Source organism: Cupressus sempervirens, chromosome 10 (assembly GCF_028749045.1).
Source record: "Cupressus sempervirens isolate cs-2001-9-10 chromosome 10, ASM2874904v1, whole genome shotgun sequence".
Classification (NCBI taxonomy): Eukaryota; Viridiplantae; Streptophyta; class Pinopsida; order Cupressales; family Cupressaceae; genus Cupressus; species Cupressus sempervirens.
Window position 1 is genome coordinate 772,053,551 of NC_143127.1, and position 19,386 is coordinate 772,072,936.

General features: G+C 36.6%; 1 protein-coding gene across 3 annotated transcripts in view; it reads left to right on the plus strand.

Annotated features, from left to right (window-relative positions):
- Positions 1 to 15,281, plus strand: part of SUT2 (sucrose transporter 2) — a 108,315-nt gene extending 93,034 nt beyond the window's left edge. Inside the window, exons 9-15 of one of the 3 annotated variants that reach the window (XM_089807570.1) lie at positions 10,788 to 11,141; positions 11,297 to 11,440; positions 11,640 to 11,873; positions 11,969 to 12,032; positions 12,164 to 12,207; positions 14,305 to 14,437; positions 14,725 to 15,281. In XM_089807570.1, coding sequence (XP_089663696.1) covers positions 10,788 to 11,141; positions 11,297 to 11,440; positions 11,640 to 11,873; positions 11,969 to 12,032; positions 12,164 to 12,207; positions 14,305 to 14,437; positions 14,725 to 14,762 — 1,011 coding nt within the window. In that variant the 3' untranslated portion in view covers positions 14,763 to 15,281. Of the gene's footprint in view, positions 1 to 10,787; positions 11,142 to 11,296; positions 11,441 to 11,639; positions 11,874 to 11,968; positions 12,033 to 12,163; positions 12,208 to 14,304; positions 14,664 to 14,724 lie in introns of those variants that run through there. The other 2 variants (XM_089807571.1, XM_089807569.1) reach the window with 2 other exon arrangements.
- Positions 15,282 to 19,386: the final 4,105 nt, after the last annotated feature.

Sequence of the window (19,386 nt, forward strand, 5' to 3'; positions counted from 1 at the left end):
AATCACTGCTTTGCAAATTGAAGAAACAAAAAACGTAGGTCGTTTTTTAGAACAAAACGTGTTGTTTATTCCCTTCTAATCGTGTGACTTTTGGGCATCAATCTTCCTTCTCTATACTGCTGTAACCTTCTTCTAACATTGGCCATCTGTTCATACTGTATTTTTCGACCCATTTTTAGTATTAGTTTTGCTCAAAACCACCATTACTTGGAGTTTTTTGCAACCGGCTAGGGTTTTGCTCGAAACCTTAATTTTTGGGGTTGGAATTTTTTTTGATCACAGATTCTTAGTGGGTTTTTCAAGAGCTCAATTGGGCTGTCGTTAGATATTTCTAGGTGTCGATTTTCGTGCCTCAATTTTCAAGCCAACAGATCCAGAAAATGATAAGAGATTCCTTCTGGGTTATTCGAGCTCTCTTTTGGGTCACTCTGTTTTTTTGGGTCTTCCATTTTTTTGCCTCGAAGAATGTGCCTTCACAGATTTTTATAGTTTTTCATTGAAAAACATGCCATGGCATCTCTAACAAACATTTTACTCGAGCACAATTCCAAATTCAATAGTTGAAATTATGGTACTTGGAAGCAACGAATCATTGCAATTTTTGAATATCAGAACACTCATCAACTTGTTCTGGGTGTTACGAAATGTCCGATTGCTCCTGGTTTTGATCAAGATACATGGAATCTGAATAATTGGGAGGCAGTGATGCTTCTCAAATTCTCTGTGGCTGATGATCAACTTTCTCAGATTCCATTTGGCAAGACAGCTGCCGAGATTTGGACACATCTCAAAGGTCTTCATGAGACTTCTAACAAAAGCAAAGCCTTCATTTTGAAAAACACTCTATTTTCTATTGTCATGGATGAGTGCACCTTGCTCTAGGCACACCTGAATCAGATTCAGGAAATCCGTGATCAGTTACTTGCCATCGGTTGCAAGATGAAGGAAGAGGATATTGTGGTAATCACTCTTCGGAGTTACCAAAGTCCTAGGAGCATTTTATCGAGACTCTCAACATCACATCTCCTAGTGTTGATTTGAAGTTCATTGATCTCTGCACCCTTCTGCTTTAGCAAGATCGGTGGAAACAACAGTTCAGTAGTAGCTCCATTTCCACCTCCACAGAGCAAGCCTTTGCTGCAAAATCCTTTCAAAAGGATAAAGGCAAGTTTCAATAGAAGTCTTTTGCTCTAGCATCATATGGTTCCCGAAAGAAGAACATTCAATGCAACTACTGCCACAAGTTTGGACACATGAAGACTGAATGTTGGACACGCTTAGTTGCATAGTCTAAGTAAATAGGTTCGCAGCCCAAAGCGAACAGTGCAGAGCACACTGAGTAGGTGGAATCTGCCTTTTACACCTTCATGGTTAAAAGACCTGCAGATCATGTCAAGTCATCTGCCCGGTACATTGATTCAGGTGCCTCTCGTCATTTCACTCACTGTAGGGACTGGTTTACTGGCTACCAGCCTTATTCAGACTCTGTTATTTTTAGTGGTGGAGAAGAGTACATGGTTGTCAGCAAAGGCAACATTCAGATTCAATCTATTGGGAGGAACTTCATATTCATTGATGTGTACTACGTTCCAGGGATGAAACTAAATCTACTCTCAGTCAGTTAGTTGCTGCGACATTCTCCACAATCAGTGCACCATCATTGATTGGGCGACTATGTCTACTGTTGCAGTGGGTCTTGAGGATCATGGTTTTTTTAGACTTACCGATTCTGGTGATTCTTAGGACTTAGCTATGGTTGCTCGGTGGTCTTCTGTCAAGACACTTTGGCATCAACGATATAGGCACTTAAATGTGCATTATCTCTCACAGCTTCTCGGGATGAGCTTGTTCTTGGATTGCTAGAGATTTAGACTCAACAACTTGGAGTTTGTGATGCATGCCAAGCTGGGAAGCAACACCGCACACCTTTCACCAGTGGCGATTCATGACGAGCTTCTCAGGTACTTCAACTTGTTCATGTCGATATCTGCGGCCCTATGACCACTCCTTCTGTTCTTGGGTCCAGGTATTTTTTGTTGTTTGTTGATGATTTTAGTAGAAAAACGTGGGTGTATTTCCTTAAAAAGAAATCAAATGCATTTCCTGTATTTCAGAAGTTTAAACCTTTAGTTGAAAAAGAGTCTGGGAAATCTATTATTACTCTTAGATCAAACAATGGGGGGGGGGGGGGGGGGGGAATTTTGTTCTAATGTTTTCTCTAGCTTCTTGGATACACATGGCATCGAACACCAGTTAACCACACCCCACACGCCACAACATAATAGTGTAGTTGAACGTCAAAATAGGACAATGACTGAGATGGCTCAATCTAAGCTTGAACACAGACATGTTTCGAAGCAATTAATGCTGTAGTTTATCTGTTGAATAGGTCACCCACAGTGGCAGTCAAAGGTAAAACTTTGGAAGAGGCTTAGTTAGGTCGCAAGCCCAGAATCAGTCACCTAAAGGTTTTTGGCTCCCTTGCTTTTGTTTGTATCCTTGATGTGTCACGTACCAAGTTGGTTGCCAAGAGTCAAAAACTCATGCTTGCTAGATATAGCAATCTTCACAAAGCCTATCACATGATCGATGTTGAGACATCTCGTCTCATCTATAGTCGAGATGTAATCTTTGATGAGCAGCGATGACCATTCATGCTTGTTTCTTCTGTTCCTAATCCAATAGACTAGTCTATGATGACTCACGATTTGGGAGTTCGACTTCCATTAGGTGTACCTGATGGGAGGGCTCCAATAGCTCATGCAGCTTCAATTATACCAGTGATATCTGTATAGACACCTCTGGCTTCTCCTACAGGATTACCTTGCTTTGTAGATGCTTTGCCTGAGTTTGATCCAAATTCTTCTGATGAGGATCCTGCTGATCAAGCATCTCCTGGTACTAATGTTGGTCATTCTCCTATCCGGCCTAAGTGGTGGGCTAAGACACTTGCTAATCGTCATGATGATGAGCTCATTGATGGGAGAACTACTTAGAAAAAGAGCAAAACTACAGATTTTGTTAACTTTTCTCTCATGGCCAACATTCATAGTGTGTGAACCTCAAACATATTCCGAGGCTAAAGGAATTCTAGAGTGGTGACAGGCCATGACATCTGAACACCAAAGCCTGCTGAAGATCAACACCTGGGTCCTTTCTGATCTTCCACCAGGGAAGAAACCCATTGGCTGCAAATGGGTCTACAGAATCAAATACAAATCGGATGGTACTTTGGATAAGTACAAAGCTCATTTAGTAGCGAAGGGCTTTTCTCAGTGTTAGGGCATTGATTATGAGACCTTTGCTCCTACTGCAAAGATGAGCACCATCAGATTAGTTCTAGCCATGGTAGCACAGTTTGGCTAGAAGGTCCATCAGATGGACGTCAAGAATGCTTTCCAGAATGGTGATCTCCATGAAGAGGTCTACATGATGCAGCCTTTTGGTTTCAAGGTTGTTGGTAAAGACCATCATGTTCTTAGATTGGTAAAAGCTCTCTATGGCTTGAAGCAGGCCCCTCGGGCATGGTACATAAAAATTGATAAGCACCTTAGTGATCAAGGTTTCAAGAGGAGTTCTTCAAACTCAAATCTGTTCATCAAGACTACTGACAGTGACATCATCTTTCTGGTTATTTATGTGGATGATTTGATCATCACTGACAGCTCGGCATCTTTGATTTAGGGAATCAAACAGAACTTATGCCAGTCTTTTGATATGATTGACCTTGGGCTCATGCATTATTGCCTAAGTGTTGAAGTTTGGCAACAGTCTTCTATTATATTCATTTCTCAGTCCAAATATGCTAGGGCCTTGGTAGACAAATTCTGAATGTAGGATTGCAAGCTTGCATCTACACTTATGGAGAAAGGTCCCAAGTTATCCTCAAAGTCTAATTCTCCTTTTGTTGATGATACTACATACAAGCAACTAGTAGGCAGCCTCATCTACCTCTCTGCTACTAGGCCTGATATCAGCTTTGCAGTTAGCTATATTTCATGCTTTATGACAGCTTCTAAGGCTGATCATTGGATGGCAACAAAGCGTGTGCTTCGTTATGTGAAGGGCACTTCAGATTATGGACTTCTGTACTCTTGAAGTTCTAATCCTAAACTAAATGGGTTCACAGATTCAGATTGGGCAGGCTCTGTTGATGATAAAAAGTCAACATCTGGATATGTGTTCAGTTTGTGATCTGGTGCAGTCACATGGACCAGTAAGAAGCAGTAGGCAGTTTCTTTCTCCTCTACAGAGGCCGAATATAGAGGACTTGTTAAGGCAGGATATGAAGTTGTTTGGCTTCGTTGGATGCTTGGGGATGCAGATGTCACTAGCAGGACCGACTACTCTGTTTGTTGATAATGAAGGCGTTATCAAGTTAGCACAAAATCTAGTCTTCCATGAAAGAACCAAGCATTAATGTTCATTGTCATTACATATGACAATTGGTTGAAGACGAGACTATAGATTTGCAGTATGTTCCTAACACAGATCAGACTGCAGACATTCTCACCAAGCCTCTTGGTCGTGATAAGTTTGTCAAATTTAGAGGACAGCTTGGTGTTCTGGATGAATTGACCATTAAGGGAGGGTATTACAATATTAGATAGTAGTCTATTATTAGTTAAATGGTTATCTATTGTAAATATCTAGCTAGCTTTAGTTTGCTTTCGTCTTTTAGCTTTCTCTATTAGAATAGAATGTTTCTATTCCTTATGATCGTTTCCTAAGGAAATATTGTTTTATTCTTTTGTATAAATTGACCTATCGGTCTCTGTTAATAACAAGCAAGTATTTTACCAATTACTTCCGTAATAAAAATTGCGTAGGGTTGTCCTAATTCTTTGATTTCAAAATTGAGGACAACAAATTGGTTGTTCTGAGGACTAATCTCTTCCCTTGAGTGGGGTTCAAAGGTCTCTTTTGGTGTCACTTCTTTTACCAATTCACCATTTTCTTTGTTAGGAAGCACTTGTGCTAAGGTTTTTGACCATCTTTATTATTAAAGGTTGACCCTAAGGGTTTGGGATATCTTTTACCATTAATTATTTTAGGGTAAACTCTTTTTTGGCGGATATTTGTTTTACATCGAAATGAGTCAAGCTTCTATCTCACATCTATAAAGGTTTCCATCCAAGAAAACTTGATTTTTTTCAAGGCTCTGTACTCATGTATCAAAGGAAACGAGCAACATTATATGAGATAAAGTAAAATTTGTTCTTTGCTTGAAGGGTTTTACCTATAGGCTTCAAAATATGAGGGAGAAAAGTTAAAACTCCACATTTGCCAGGGGACTTTTTTCATATCAATCCATCCTGGAACTGAATAAAACAAAACTTCATTTTGAGTTGATTCAGGAGATCAAACAACAACTTTAAACATTGTTCTTCCAATATTGGAAAAATATATTTCCAGAATGCTTTTTTGCATGTTGTAGTTCTTATGAAAAAGGACAGAGACCCTTATGAATATATATCCATTTTCTTACCTACTACACTAGTCAACCAATTATCAAGGAATCTCCTCGCAGGCAGATTTTTTGTATGAATACAAGCAAGAAAAATAATAGTACTTCTGACTCTAATTCCTCCTTTCTAACCGCATTCAACATTTCTTCGGGTTCCTTACCTCTTTGCTCTTGTTCAGAGGCTATTCTACCTCCTTTGTCAGTCTTTCCATAGTATTCTTTGATTCCCAAATCGAATTTTGAATAATCTGAAGGTGCATTTGGTTCTTCTGTTTTGCACTTTCAGGGCTTCTTTGTATGTATTTTGACCTTCATTTGTGTTGACAATCTCCTCCCCTCCCATCAAATATCAAATCACATTCCATAAATGCCCACAAAGATGCAATTAATACATTCATGTGAGAAAAGGTTCACATATGTGTAAGGAAAACCCATACCTAGCCCAAAAACATTGTATTTGAATTTAAAATAGACCAAAAAGAAAGCACAAGAACATACACATGAGTGACTGCTCAATAGGGTAGGGCACCTCATTACAAAACAATCTAGAAAAGGGAGAAGAGAGCTGTGTATTCCAAGGAATGAAGAGCACAAATCCAAAGAGTTATAGAAATGACGAATCTTCATCTCCTCATGCTTCTGCTAGAGCCTCAACTTGTCATAGCTTTGTGATAAAGCAAATGGTATGCAAAATTCAAATATAGTAAATGAATTTAGGACACCATAGTTAAGACAACTAAGCTGATAACATTATGGTACTCTAAAGTTGTGAGCATGAATGACAATTCACATTTGTAGACTATTGGATAAATGTTGAATTTTTTCTCACTAAAAGTAGATGTAGGAGAAAGAATAGAATAATCTGAATGTGCCTTCATGACATTCGAAGAAAAAGATGCAACTTCATACAAGTTGACCTCATGGAGAAAATAAATGTTCTTAATAGTGTCTTCCAAATCTACAAGATAAGATAAATTTATTGATGTCCAACGAAAGACCAAAAAGTGGGTCAAAGGGAGTACAAGAGCTAGGTAATAGAGAAACCACCAATAGGATTGCCAAACGGTGTCTAGGGAAAAGAAAAAGAGCAACAACAAAAATTAAAACATGGAACTGAGAAGAAAGGCCGAACTGCTACCCTAGCTATCTCGAACAATCGAAAAGAAGTCTAGAACTAAGGGACAGGCCTTGGGGTAGGAAGAGATGCCAAGCTGTATCAAAGAAACTCTAGGAGAGGGCGTGGATGTGGGCCACAGTTGTAAGGAGGATGTGTGAGGACACACGAGGGATCCCAAAGGGAGGATCGACAGGCCATTTGGTTCCCTGCATTGGGGAAACCATTGTGGAAAATAATGTGATGAGTTGATCCTGGTGTAGGCCCATGTGGAAATGTTGTTGAAAAGAGTGGTCTTGGAGCCTCAAAGCCTCCTGAAGGTAGAGGGTAGGCCAGCTCTAATCAGCATACCCAAGGAAGGCGGGGAGAGACTGAGTCTCTCAAAATAAACAATAGAACCTCCCACGAGTCTCATAGTAAATAGGGCAGTAGAAAATGAAATGAATCTTTGTCTCGTCCACCCCCATATCACACAAATGGCAAATCCTATCAACTCTTTGTAGGTGATGGTCAGATTGAATGTGGAGTCTGTGGGAACCAACCTTGAAGGAGCCAAGAGAGATACAAAGTGCATGGGACCAACTACAAGAAAGATAGGAGGGGCGAACAATGATCTTGTTCTGAATCTCTAAAAAGTGGTCGATGTAGAAAGCTAGTCTTGGACTCAAGTCCCCCAAGGGGTTGACCCAATTAGTGAGAATGTACCGCTTGTAAATATCCATCTTGATATGTCTGTTCAACCCTAGACGAATGGGCCGAGGCATCCAAAGAGTACTGAATTAGGGGAAGGTGGTCAATGTCAATCCCGACTAACCTCAAAAGAATAGAAGCCTAAGAAAATCAACAAGACCCCCCTGTAGGGTTCAACTGAGCAATATCCACTGAGGAACAATAGGCATGGTAGGTATACCTGTGGCGACCTTTGAGGAATCCATGAAACACCTCAGTAGATGTAGGAACCATAATAGGTCAAAGATAGTACCAAGTCTAAAAGGATGCACATCAAACTCAACTTGGACTATGTGGAGTGGTTTGTCAACAAAGGATAATATGCCGAAGAAAAAGCTTTTGAACTCGCTCCATTGAAGCCTAATCTGCTTCAAGCAAGGAGGCCCCCCACACCACAGAACCATAGAGCATTGATGGTCTAATGAAAGTGTCCATAAGAGTCAGCTTGGACTCCGTGTCTTGAAAATGATGCTTGAAACACTATCTCTCATTAAGGTCCAAAGAACCATACCTTGTGTTGATGAAAGGAATCACAATTTTTTTCAATAGATTTGTCAAGTAGTCATCCCAAGGTACTGTATTTGGAATGTTGTTAATGTCTTGCAAAACTAAATCACTGGAAGCTATGGATGAAACGACATTGGACTTTCTAGATGTAGAAAGGATGAGATCTTAGGGCATGTCATCTAACTACATTGCTCATTCCTAGATGAGTGTCCAGACAAGATGTTTGAGTATGAATGATTGATATTTGCAATTGCAAGAGTAAAAGAATTGGGCATAAGAATGACTTCCTTGAAGGAAATGCTTAAGTTCATTAGTTTGCTTTAAAAGCCATCATTTTCGTAATGATTTTTCTTCTTATAGTAAGTACCTTTGACCTTACATGAATTTTTTTCTTAAAGGGTAGAGGCAGAGTAAGAGACGAGACTAACAAAAGTAAATGAACAATCACAAAATCACCCCTTTTAAACTTAATCATGAAACATTGAGGCCAAATTGAATGCTACTTTTAGTGCATGTATAATTGCCACTTTCTAAAAAAAATGTATAGTGGTCTTAACCTAGATGCCAAATTAAGGTGTCAATATTGAAACTAAATATTTGCTTCAACATGCAACATATAACAATATCTAAATACTTTCTCAAAATTAGCAATTTTTTTTTGTCAAAATCAAAATCAGAGGTCAACTATAGGGCATGACATCTTGCTCAATATGGGTCCAGAAATTTACTGTGACCAGCTCTTGGAAAACATTTGAAGTTCTCTTTCCAACATTTTTGATATAATTAATTTTGAGATTTGCACGAGGCATACAACCTTCTACAAACATACAACCCTTTTTGGAGAAAAAACCAACAAAATAAATTCATTGAGGGTCTGGGTGAATTGTTTCAATTTTCATGAATGATTGTTTATGGGTTTTTTTGACTTTTGGGACATGATGGTAACTTAGATTTGATTCAAAACGCCCCAAAATGATTGCGACATGCTAGATCTTGCAGGCACCTCCCAAAGAATGAAAACTGTCATGAATTTGGCTTCCAATATCAAAGCTAGATGCAACAAAAGGAAAAATCCATTCTCTTGTATACTTTGGACTCAATGTTGAGTTGATATTTATTTGAATATATGTTGCACAACATTTTTTGGGACGGAGGGACGATAGGGGACATGCTTTTGGGACATTTGCCAGAGGGCCATTTACAAGAGATGGGCAGGGGACATCGGTATATATATAGATAGAGAGAGAGAGAGAGAGAGAGAGAGAGAGGGGCCAATAACTGATAACAACAACTTCAATATGTCAATAAATCAGTCACTATTGCTCTCTCAAAAGTGGAAGCCACTATGATCAGTGCCAAATAGTAAACATTTTCATAGAAAATAAAGTACAATATGCAAAGAAATAAAATAGTTCATTTTTCTTGAATTTCAAAAGTCAAGAATGTATTGAGACCAGGTCTTGGCATGCTTTAGAAAATCAAGCAACTGTAACTTTTAATTTGTATTTCATTGAATATATTTGATTCTCACACATTTGAAATTAGAATAGCTGTTTTGATTCTTATACATTTGAAATTTGAAGATATGGTTTTGATTCTCATATAAAGGTATAGAGAAAACAAAAAGAATAAAATTTTATTATTATTTTTTTAATACATGGGGTATTCCTAGCTTCAGCAGATAACTAGCTGTCCCCGAAATAAATCATAGTCATCCTAGGGATGGCTAGCTGTACCCAAACGACAGGGGATGTTTCCTGAATTGGGGATGGTAGGGGAACATCCCTTGGTGTCCCACCATCCTGGAAATGCCTAATGGATGGGGGTTTGGGGGCAGGGAATGTGTCCTCAGGTTTCCCTAGTTTCAGCCAACTCCAAAATGCATTTGCAATTCAAAGCCACAAAGAGAATCTTACTAGAATTTGATTTTCCTACAAGTTTTTTTGATTCTTGAAGTGACCATTCAAGGGAAGAGGAGATCACTGTTTCTAATTCTATATCTTCTACGAGACTAGCCTTAAACAATCTTTCTTTGGTACCATGTAAAATTTGGTTATGGAGATAGTTGCCCAAGATCAAGAAGGCCTAATGGAAAGCTTGAAAAACTTAATGGATCGATATGATAGAATAGACAACCTTCTAATCAAGGGTGCAATACCATAGGGTGAGATGCAATTCTATATGAGGTGGGTATATATCAGATACAACACCAAGAGATGTGAATGTACCACCATTATGAATAAAGGAGACATAGCACAAATCTCCACCAAACTAGGAAAGTTTTAAGGCATATGATAAAATACAACCTAGCCAAGTAAGTTTATCTTGTCATAAATGCATTTAATGCAATAAATTGAAGAAACTAAATGCGAGAAAAATAAAATAATGCACCAGCAGTTGGGAAAGTCACTTGGTGATTAAAAAACCATTTCTTTTTGGAAGTCACTGACTTTGTGTTTTTTTTTTTTGGGAAATTACTGGCTCGCTTCCATGATGAAAATAATTTTCATAGAGGGGGCGGGGGGTTTGTGTAGTTTCACTATTGTGGTTTTGTTGAACGTTTAGCTGAATGGGTCCACTTGATGAATTGTTATCTCTGGTATTTTGCTTACTACTCTTATTCAAGCATTTCATGCTGGTAGCAAATGCTAGTTATTAATTGGTGATATGCACACATGTGCAAACACCCATGAACACTCATTAATTATAATTTATATATGAATAGCATGCTATATTCGATAGCTATGAACCTTTATGAAAATTATAAACATTATTGGGTGGGGAAACACACACATACCTATCTGGAATAGCTGGGAACCTTCATTTAATATGAATGGGATGGGACATGCTTATAGAAATGCTTAGTTACATACAAGGGCTGTTTTAATGAAAAATCTAATGGATTTTAAGGTGATGTGTTTCCTCATTTTGATTTCTTGAAAAAATGTCTGACCCCCAATTTTGATACAGGTCTTTCTTTTGATATGTACAGCCCTTACCCTCTTCTTTGCTAATGAGATCCCATTGCCTGCAAGTCTTCCACAAAAGACTAGCGACTCAGCTCCTTTACTACCTCTTCAGGTGGATGAGTTCAAGGATATTGGCATTACTAATACAAAGCTAGATGGAATTCATGCTGAAGGAAATGGAAAAGAGTCTCCCTCAGCTAACAATGATACAGTGGTCCAGTCCCCAAAGATGGAAGAAGATGAACATGAAGAGTTTAAGGATGGGTCTGGGGGCGTCTTAGTCAACATTTTAACCAGCATGAGACATCTTCCTCCTGCAATGAGACCTGTTCTCTTAGTAATGGCACTCAGCTGGGTATGCAATTATTGTATTTTTAAATTTTTTTGTCTGGGCACATGACCATCACTGCCTCTAACTCCTATTCACCATATAAGCTATTGTTAAATATTGAAGTCATTTTTGTCTTGGAGAGTCTTTAGCAGTGTGCTAACATATTTTTTATGATGTAGTTGTCTTGGTTTCCATTTTTTCTCTTTGATACGGATTGGATGGGAAGAGAAGTATATCAGGGGGATCCAAAAGGAAACGCTACAGAAGCTGATGCTTATCAGAAGGGTGTTCAAGAAGGAGCATTTGGATTGCTATTAAATTCTGTAAGGATCAGATCCGGAATAAATGTGTTTTGAAATGCAGTAGATTGCTTTTTCGAAATTTTTAGTTTGTGGAGTAAACTGGAAGCATGTAGTATGTGCTGTTTTAAAGGCTTAACATGTATGCAGTTCATTATCATGTGGATCGTCAATAGCTATCATGGTTGCTTTGTAATCGAGGACATGATTTTTTTTTTTGTAGGTTGTACTTGGAGTCAGCTCATTTTTGATTGATCCGTTGTGTCGATGGAGGGGATCAAAAGATCTTTGGGCAACAAGCAATTTTATCGTTTTTGTCTGTATGGCAAGCACAGCAGTAATAAGTGCCTATGCTGTCAGCGAGCATCACAAAAGAATTCAATATATGATTGGGAATGTTAGCTCTGTTAAAGCTGCATCAGTGGCGTTGTTTGCCCTCTTGGGTTTTCCTCTTGCGGTATAAATCTGTAACATACCACAAGAACCTTACTGTCCTCTTCGGTGTATAATTGGCATGAGTCAAATTTTAATATAATGTGATTTTATCTGCAGATAACATACAGCATTCCTTTCTCTGTTACTGCTGAGTTGACTGCAGATGCAGGAGGTGGTCAAGGTTGGTTTTATGATATACAAACTTATTTTCTTGTTTTAGAAATGCAAATGGACAGAACTTGTTATATTCTATACAATTATTTAAAATTTTGATTCTATAAAGACTTCCATTGACTTCACTTGTGTTTACAGGTTTGGCAACTGGTGTTCTAAACCTTGCTATTGTCATTCCCCAGGTAATTTCTTGTATTTTAGTTTATATGAAATTCAGAAAAAAAAACTTCCTATCCAACTCATTCATCGTTGGGAATATAACTTATCTCCATGAAATACAAAGGTGTTGCGACTATTTAATGTCCAAGAAAAATAGCATTTCAGTGTGTGCATTCATATTTGGATGTGCATTCAGTAGATTATATTGAATGCAGAACTTGAGTTTGAGGCCGATCACAGTTATATGAGTCAATTTGTGTTGCAGAAAACTTGTCTGAGTCTTTTCAAGAATGTTATATCATTTTCAAATTCCCTTAGGGCCTTAGGGTTCCATTGATGTTGGGATCTTGTTTGTTGCTATCACAAGCAGCTGTTTTCTTTGATACAAACAAAACTTTTTTACTGAGTACTGAGCGACAAGGGATTTCCATTTTGCTCCAGAAACTGTGCAGCTAAGTTAGTTCTGCAATGAAAAAGAAGGATTTTCAAGATATTACTGCTTAAGTTGACATTACAGTAGGTGGGTACCTATCTTCATCTTCAAATGCGTTTGGTTGCAAGCTCTTTTTCTTCCTTATATTACTGCCATCTGTCCACCCTCTGAGTGCACCCTTATTGTTACCATTTCATCATGGCCATGCTCTTCTTTGTCCTTTCCATGGGAGTTGTGTATTCAATTTTTTATGTTGTTGTTTCTTTGGCTAGCCATTCATTTTTAAAATCCCTTAGTCGAATTCATTTCAGAATTCTTCTTGTTCCAAGTTGGTTGCATATTCCAAGTGGGTTTACCATAGGTCAGTAATTAGTGAATTTGTTAAATAAGAGAGGCAAAACATCCCCATAATTCTACCAGTTTTGTTTGTGGATATGAGATAAATATAGGTTTGTGTGGACAGCAGTCCAACCCATGTTAGTTCCCCATGTTACATTCACGGAAATTTCAGATTTTGTTATGTTTTCGCTTGTCTGTTTTATTGTAAAAGCAATCTCATGCCTCTTTCTACAAAATTCTTTAAAGAAGAGTTCAACCACAGGAAAAATAATCATAAATTGTAGACTTGAACAAATTAGCAATACACAAAGTTCTTACTCTGCCAATTCATGGATTCTCTGCATCTATCTGGTTTGTGTATTAAGATTATGGAGAGGTTGCAGTGTTGAATCAATGTAGATTTTTTCTTATGTTTGCATCAGTGTAGCAGGGTTGGTTGAGCTAGTCTGCTTTGTTTCTACATTTGCGTAAGAAGTTTCCAACTTAAAGACATTGCATGAATATATGATTGGATAAACCTTAGTCTAGCAAGGTTATAACAGTAAACTAGTATCTTATACATGTCATCTAACCCCTAACAGAGAACTGTTAGAAGTTAAGTTTAAAAGTTCAGTCAGGCAAAGTCTTTATTCTATGGGTGTCACTTTCCTAGGATCTTGTACAAGGTAGGGGATATTGGTTCTGTGACGTAAGCACTTAGTTTCTTAAAACATGTGTGAACTCAACAGAGACATGTCATACTTAGGCCATGGTTTCAAATCTTATGGTTCTTGGAACTAATTACATGCACACAGTTCAATTCCTGTACCTCTACCTCAGTTACTTCAGTCTTTTATTAACATTTAAATTTTAGTAGTTAGAGACTGGTGGCCTTTCAGTTGCACATCAGCTGATGTCTTCTTGGCCTTCAATTCATAGAGACAACAGCTTTCTATTACACCTCAGCTCATCTCATATTGGCCTCCAGCGGACAGAGACAATTGAGCCTTTCTATAGTTTTGAGTTCAGATCTCCAGTGTTAATTTCTTTTTACCAGTCACCTTGCTTACCCTGAAAAGCCACGTTTTGTGTATTTCATGTTTGCATTCCTATTTAGTTTGAATTGTTTATTCTTTTACTTTGCTTCACTTCACATTGATTTGTTATCATTTTTTTTGAATGCGAACATTACTTTTCTATTATGTCATTTGAATATATTATCTCATTTTTCTCACATTTAATTCATGTAGAGTTAATTATTGCTGTTGAAGCTTGTACATGGCCTGGAATTTGATCACTTCAATAGTTAATTGTCTTCTGTTTGCTGGTGGTTGAATGTGATTTTTTTGTTTTTTCTGTCTCTGTGCAGATAATTGTTGCCCTTGGAGCTGGTCCATGGGATGCTTTGTTTGGAGGAGGCAATGTACCTGCATTTGTCTTGGCAGCTTTATTTGCACTTGCAGCAGGGATTATTGCAGTGATTAAGTTACCCAAACTTTCAAGTACTAACTACAAGCCTTCTGTGGTCCACAGTTTTGGATGAAATTGAGTTAATTCTTTAGGATTCAATTCTTTATAGATAGCTCATAAAAGCAATTTCTATTCTATTTGTGTATAGAAATGCGATCATTGTAATTTACGTATAATAAAAGTCTAAAATGCGAGAATATGCATCCTTAAGTTGGGTTCTCTCTATAATATAGTCTTTGGCATTATTTTGTATTCAAATTCACATATTGAGCCATTTTTTAACAATGCCTTATCTATTCTATTTTTACCTGGATTGAAGTGCAGGCATTTCCTAGCGAGAGCCAGAGAACTGGCTAAATTATTATCTATTGGCGTGGCGAGCTTTTAAAAAATCCTCAATAATATTGAACTCTGTTTGGATGCACACAAGAAGATATGACAAAACACACAAAACATTGAAAAAAGCTTGAAAATAAAAAAACTAGGGGTCCAGTGAAGAGAGATCATTACAGAGCAACATAGAAAGATAACACCCTTGATGTCTATTGTCACCAAGTCACTAGTTTGAGGCTTTTGTCATTTTTGCCTTGCAAGTTATCCTCAAATCCTAGTTAAAGAAAGCAGAGGTTGAGCATGGAGAAAGGCCATCCTGAAGCCATAAGTACTATCAATGTAAAGGCTCTACTAATTTCTAATCATATACTAAATCCTAGATGATCTTCAATTAAGTTAGTTTAGATAGAAAACCAGTAAGGCAAAATGTCGAGTTGTGCATCAAAAGGATTTCATATGGCCAAGTCCATGGTTCTTTGAGAGGTTGAGTAATGACACAATTCGTAACTAAGTAAAAATAATTGAGTACAAAACTTAGTACTATTGGACTAGTAAATAACCGAAGACTTACTACTCTTCAAGCAAATAAATAACCTGAGAAAGGCCTAGTCTTAAGGGTTTGATTATACCAAAAACTATTCTGAATGCAATCAAAGAAAATGGTGAAGTCACACCAGTCCCACTAAATAGCATTACATAAATCCAGAACATTAAATGCCTCTGAGATTTAATCAAAGAGTCTCGTCATTCAAGCATTAGATCCCATTACATACAATTTAGAGCATAAAATGCCTTAACAATATTATTAGAGAGTTTCATCATTGAAGGCAACTATTCAAAAAATGGGCAAAAGAGCATTTTTTGGTCAAAATTTATAAGAGGATTAACCATTTTTAAATACAATCAAGGGAGAACAGAAATTCTATTGCATTTTTGTAATCAAAATTATGGTTTTTTTTTTTAAAGATGTTCTTATTGTTGCCATCAAAATTAGGTTTTTGCTTTTAAAAAATGGTCTTGATGTTGCCATCAAAACACTGACGCAAAATTCAATAGAAACTAGAATATTTATCTCCTTTAATGGATGCAAGAACTAAGATATTTATTAAATCTTAATGAGAATCACTAAATCACAAAGTCACAATATAAATCCTTAAGAGGATAAAATGCATGAATGTCATGCATTTTGACAAATTGCACAATCAATTCTTTTGATTTACTAGTAAATTTGGGTGAGACGATTAGGAGCCATAAAAATAGAGCATTGAAATCATGGCTTTTGGTAATAGCAAGATCAATAGATTTGTTAGGTGGAAAGGTGAGAAAATTGAGAGAGTAATGTGTTGATTAGATCCTTTTGGCTTTTAGATAGACTGGCTCAAGCTAAAACAAGATGACATAGAAGATTGGTGTATCATAAAATCACGGTTGAACTTCAAGCAACAATATTTTAAAAGGATTCTTTATATTGGCTAATCAAGTGGATGTGGAACAAGCCTGCCTAGTAGAAATCTCAAGGGAACATAACACAGTCCATATCCAAGCTCGGAACTTAATTAAATCTTAAAAGCATGTCCGCAAAGCATGCAAATGATCGAAACTTCTTCCTCTACAATAATAATAGTAATAATAAAATTGGCCTTATACAAAGTCTTAGATGGACCCAACATAAACTCTAGCCAACATAGCCTAAAAATAAGGGAGCACAAATTAGAAGGATACTTACCTTCTAATAGTCACAAAAGCATCATCTAGCGTGAAAAGGGAGTAAAAAAGGGTGATCTTTTTATCCTTCCTCCCCATGGGCCTAAATTATTTCACAAAGGAATTTAATTTACGATAAATAAAAAATCAGGTAATGAAAGTGCTCAAGGGAGAGGTTATTATTGATATGATTGATAATTGATCAATAAACATGTTTTTTTTTCCAGGTTCTCGAAAATATATTATTTTTTTTCAAATCTTTTATTGTTTTCAATCACAAAATATGCAGATCATGAAGAACAAATGCTGAAAATTTCAAAAAAAAATCATTGTGTTTTCATTATTTTTGAAATTTGGTCAACGATGCATTTTGCAGGGAGGATAGTCGCATCCATAAAAAAAAATATGGTGGTGGGAAACCATGTGTGCTTTTGAGTTACCATGCTTTCCTTTGCATTTATTAAGTAGACCATGAAGATGTGTTAACCCTGAAGTCCATACATTTTAGGGATGACAATGTCCTTGGGAAGTAAGTTATAGAGACGTCACCATGTCACATCGTCACATGATTGAGGCATCCCTTAATCGTCTCGAGGACAAAAGAAAGAAAAATAAATTATTATTATTTTTTCTTGAAAATAGAGTTATGGGTAAAACTATATGGCCAATAAGCCACCATCAATGTCCTAGTGGTGACCAAGCGTACTTTGATAATTTGAGGGATACCTAAGTGTTTCTTGCAACATAAAGGGGGGGGGGGGGGCGCGAGGGGGGGCGGCGGCGGCAGCGGGTGGGGGGAGATGACATGCACAGACACACACACGCATGCACACACACCACACACACAAACATATGTACAAACACATGTATATGTGTGTGTACATATTTTCACAAAGAAATTGATCTCAATAAGGTTGTGTTGGTAAATAGATTTGTCATTGCAAGTCCTTATGTAGCATTGACCTTGTTTACGGGCTAGGTATTACTACAAAATTGTAAAGAATTTGAAGACGATGTAAACTAGTAATATATATATATATATATATATATATATATATATATATATATATATATATATATATATATATATATATATGAACTGATATGAGCTCATTTTTCCTTCTTTGAAAAGTGGCCTATATGAAAAATATACAAATTAAAAGAATGACGGTTATTAAGTTTGACGTAACTATTTTTAGAAAAAATTCTTTCAAGGTTAGAATTGTAACATATCTATCAGATGTAGTTGGTTTCGTTCAACTTGGTTCAAAATTTTATATTTTATTGAGTTATGAAGTGAGATTACTTATAGTTTAGACATAAGTTGCTTTGATTTGATATAACTTGGTTTGTATAGGTTGAGATGCATTTTTTCTTTTTTTGATAGGAAAGGTAACAAAAATGCCTTTGGGATACATATTTTAAAAACTTTTTTCTATTTTTTTCAAAGCGTAAAACAAAGAGTTTGTGAAATGATTAAATAACCTATATTTTTATAAAACTCAAAATAGAAAGTTGCAATAAGCACAATATATACTAAAAGTATAGTCATTGGAAAACTTATTCAGAGTACAACAATCTTCTATTTTTACGTTTCACAATATGGTCATATTTGGCCATTGTTTGAGCCCTCAGAAGGGCATAATTTCTAAGAATTTTCATGGCCTTAACCAAATTTTTTATTTTTGACCCTTTGTGCGAACCCTATGGACAAATGGGTCTAGAAAGAGGGGCTCAAGTGAATCCTCTTGGACAAAAATCAATGGGATATGATGTGGTTGGTTATTTTGCCTGTGGGTGTTTACTCAAACCCCCCAGTCGACCCTTGGATTTTTTATTTTCATTTGGTTGATATAAATTAATAGTTTTTTTGTTTGTTTTAAAATAATTCAAAATCATTTTAATTCACTGTTTTAGAAGAGAAAAATCAAAACAACAATTTTACAAGGGAAGCAAGTGTAGTGTATTTGACAATTTTTCCAAGGAGTTGTTTTAAAGAATGAAAATGAAACACCAAAAAGAAAGACACTAAATCTGCAAGAAAAAGGTCACCTGGTAGAGAATAGAAAAATAGGGAAGCGTCATTGACATATTACTACCAAAAAATTGTATGCATCAGTAAATTCATGTCTTCAGTGTCAATTTTTTAAAATATATATTTTAATTTGATTCTGTTTTCGTATATGTAGCTTGCAATAGACAATTACAAGATGAAGCAGAATCTCAAGTAGGAGGGTCAAACCAAGTTGAACAAACGAATGTTGGAGAAGCCTTGAGATCTAATGATATAAAAGCTCAAACAATGGAAGTTAGAGAAGGCTTTGGATCAATTGTTCCTATTGGTATGGATGAACACATACAACTAGCTCAAATTGTAAAGAAAAAATTCAATTATAGAAACCTAGATCATTTACTTGCAATAGATGTGGATAAATTGAGATCATTTGCTGATATCAAACCCTTAGGACTTTCTACGAAGAGGGTTTTGGATAAGATAGCAAGAGAAATAATGATTGAATTTGATAATCTTGAAACACTTGAACAAGCCTAACTACTCTCTTGCTCTTAGGGTAAAAAATTGCAAGAGCCATTAAAAATGTTGGGTGTAGACACAACATCAAAAAATATTTTTTTAAACGTACAAAGTTATTGAAAATGTTAGGAAAGGCTTGAGCTTTGTAACAAAACAATCTTGAATTAAAGATAAGATCATCACACGAAGAGTTATGTTGACATCCATTGTTGGAAACACTTGTTGACCTTATGGTCAAATCATTTGTCTATTAGTGACTCGACACTTAGTCAGTTGGTTACACTACTACCAAGCTCTACAATTGTTATCGAGCCTATCTTTCTATTAGTAGTGCAAACAATGTGTTTTAGTTGCTCCTGAGTATCTGAGATAGATTTCAATGTTTGTCGAGCATTACAATGTCTACCAAAC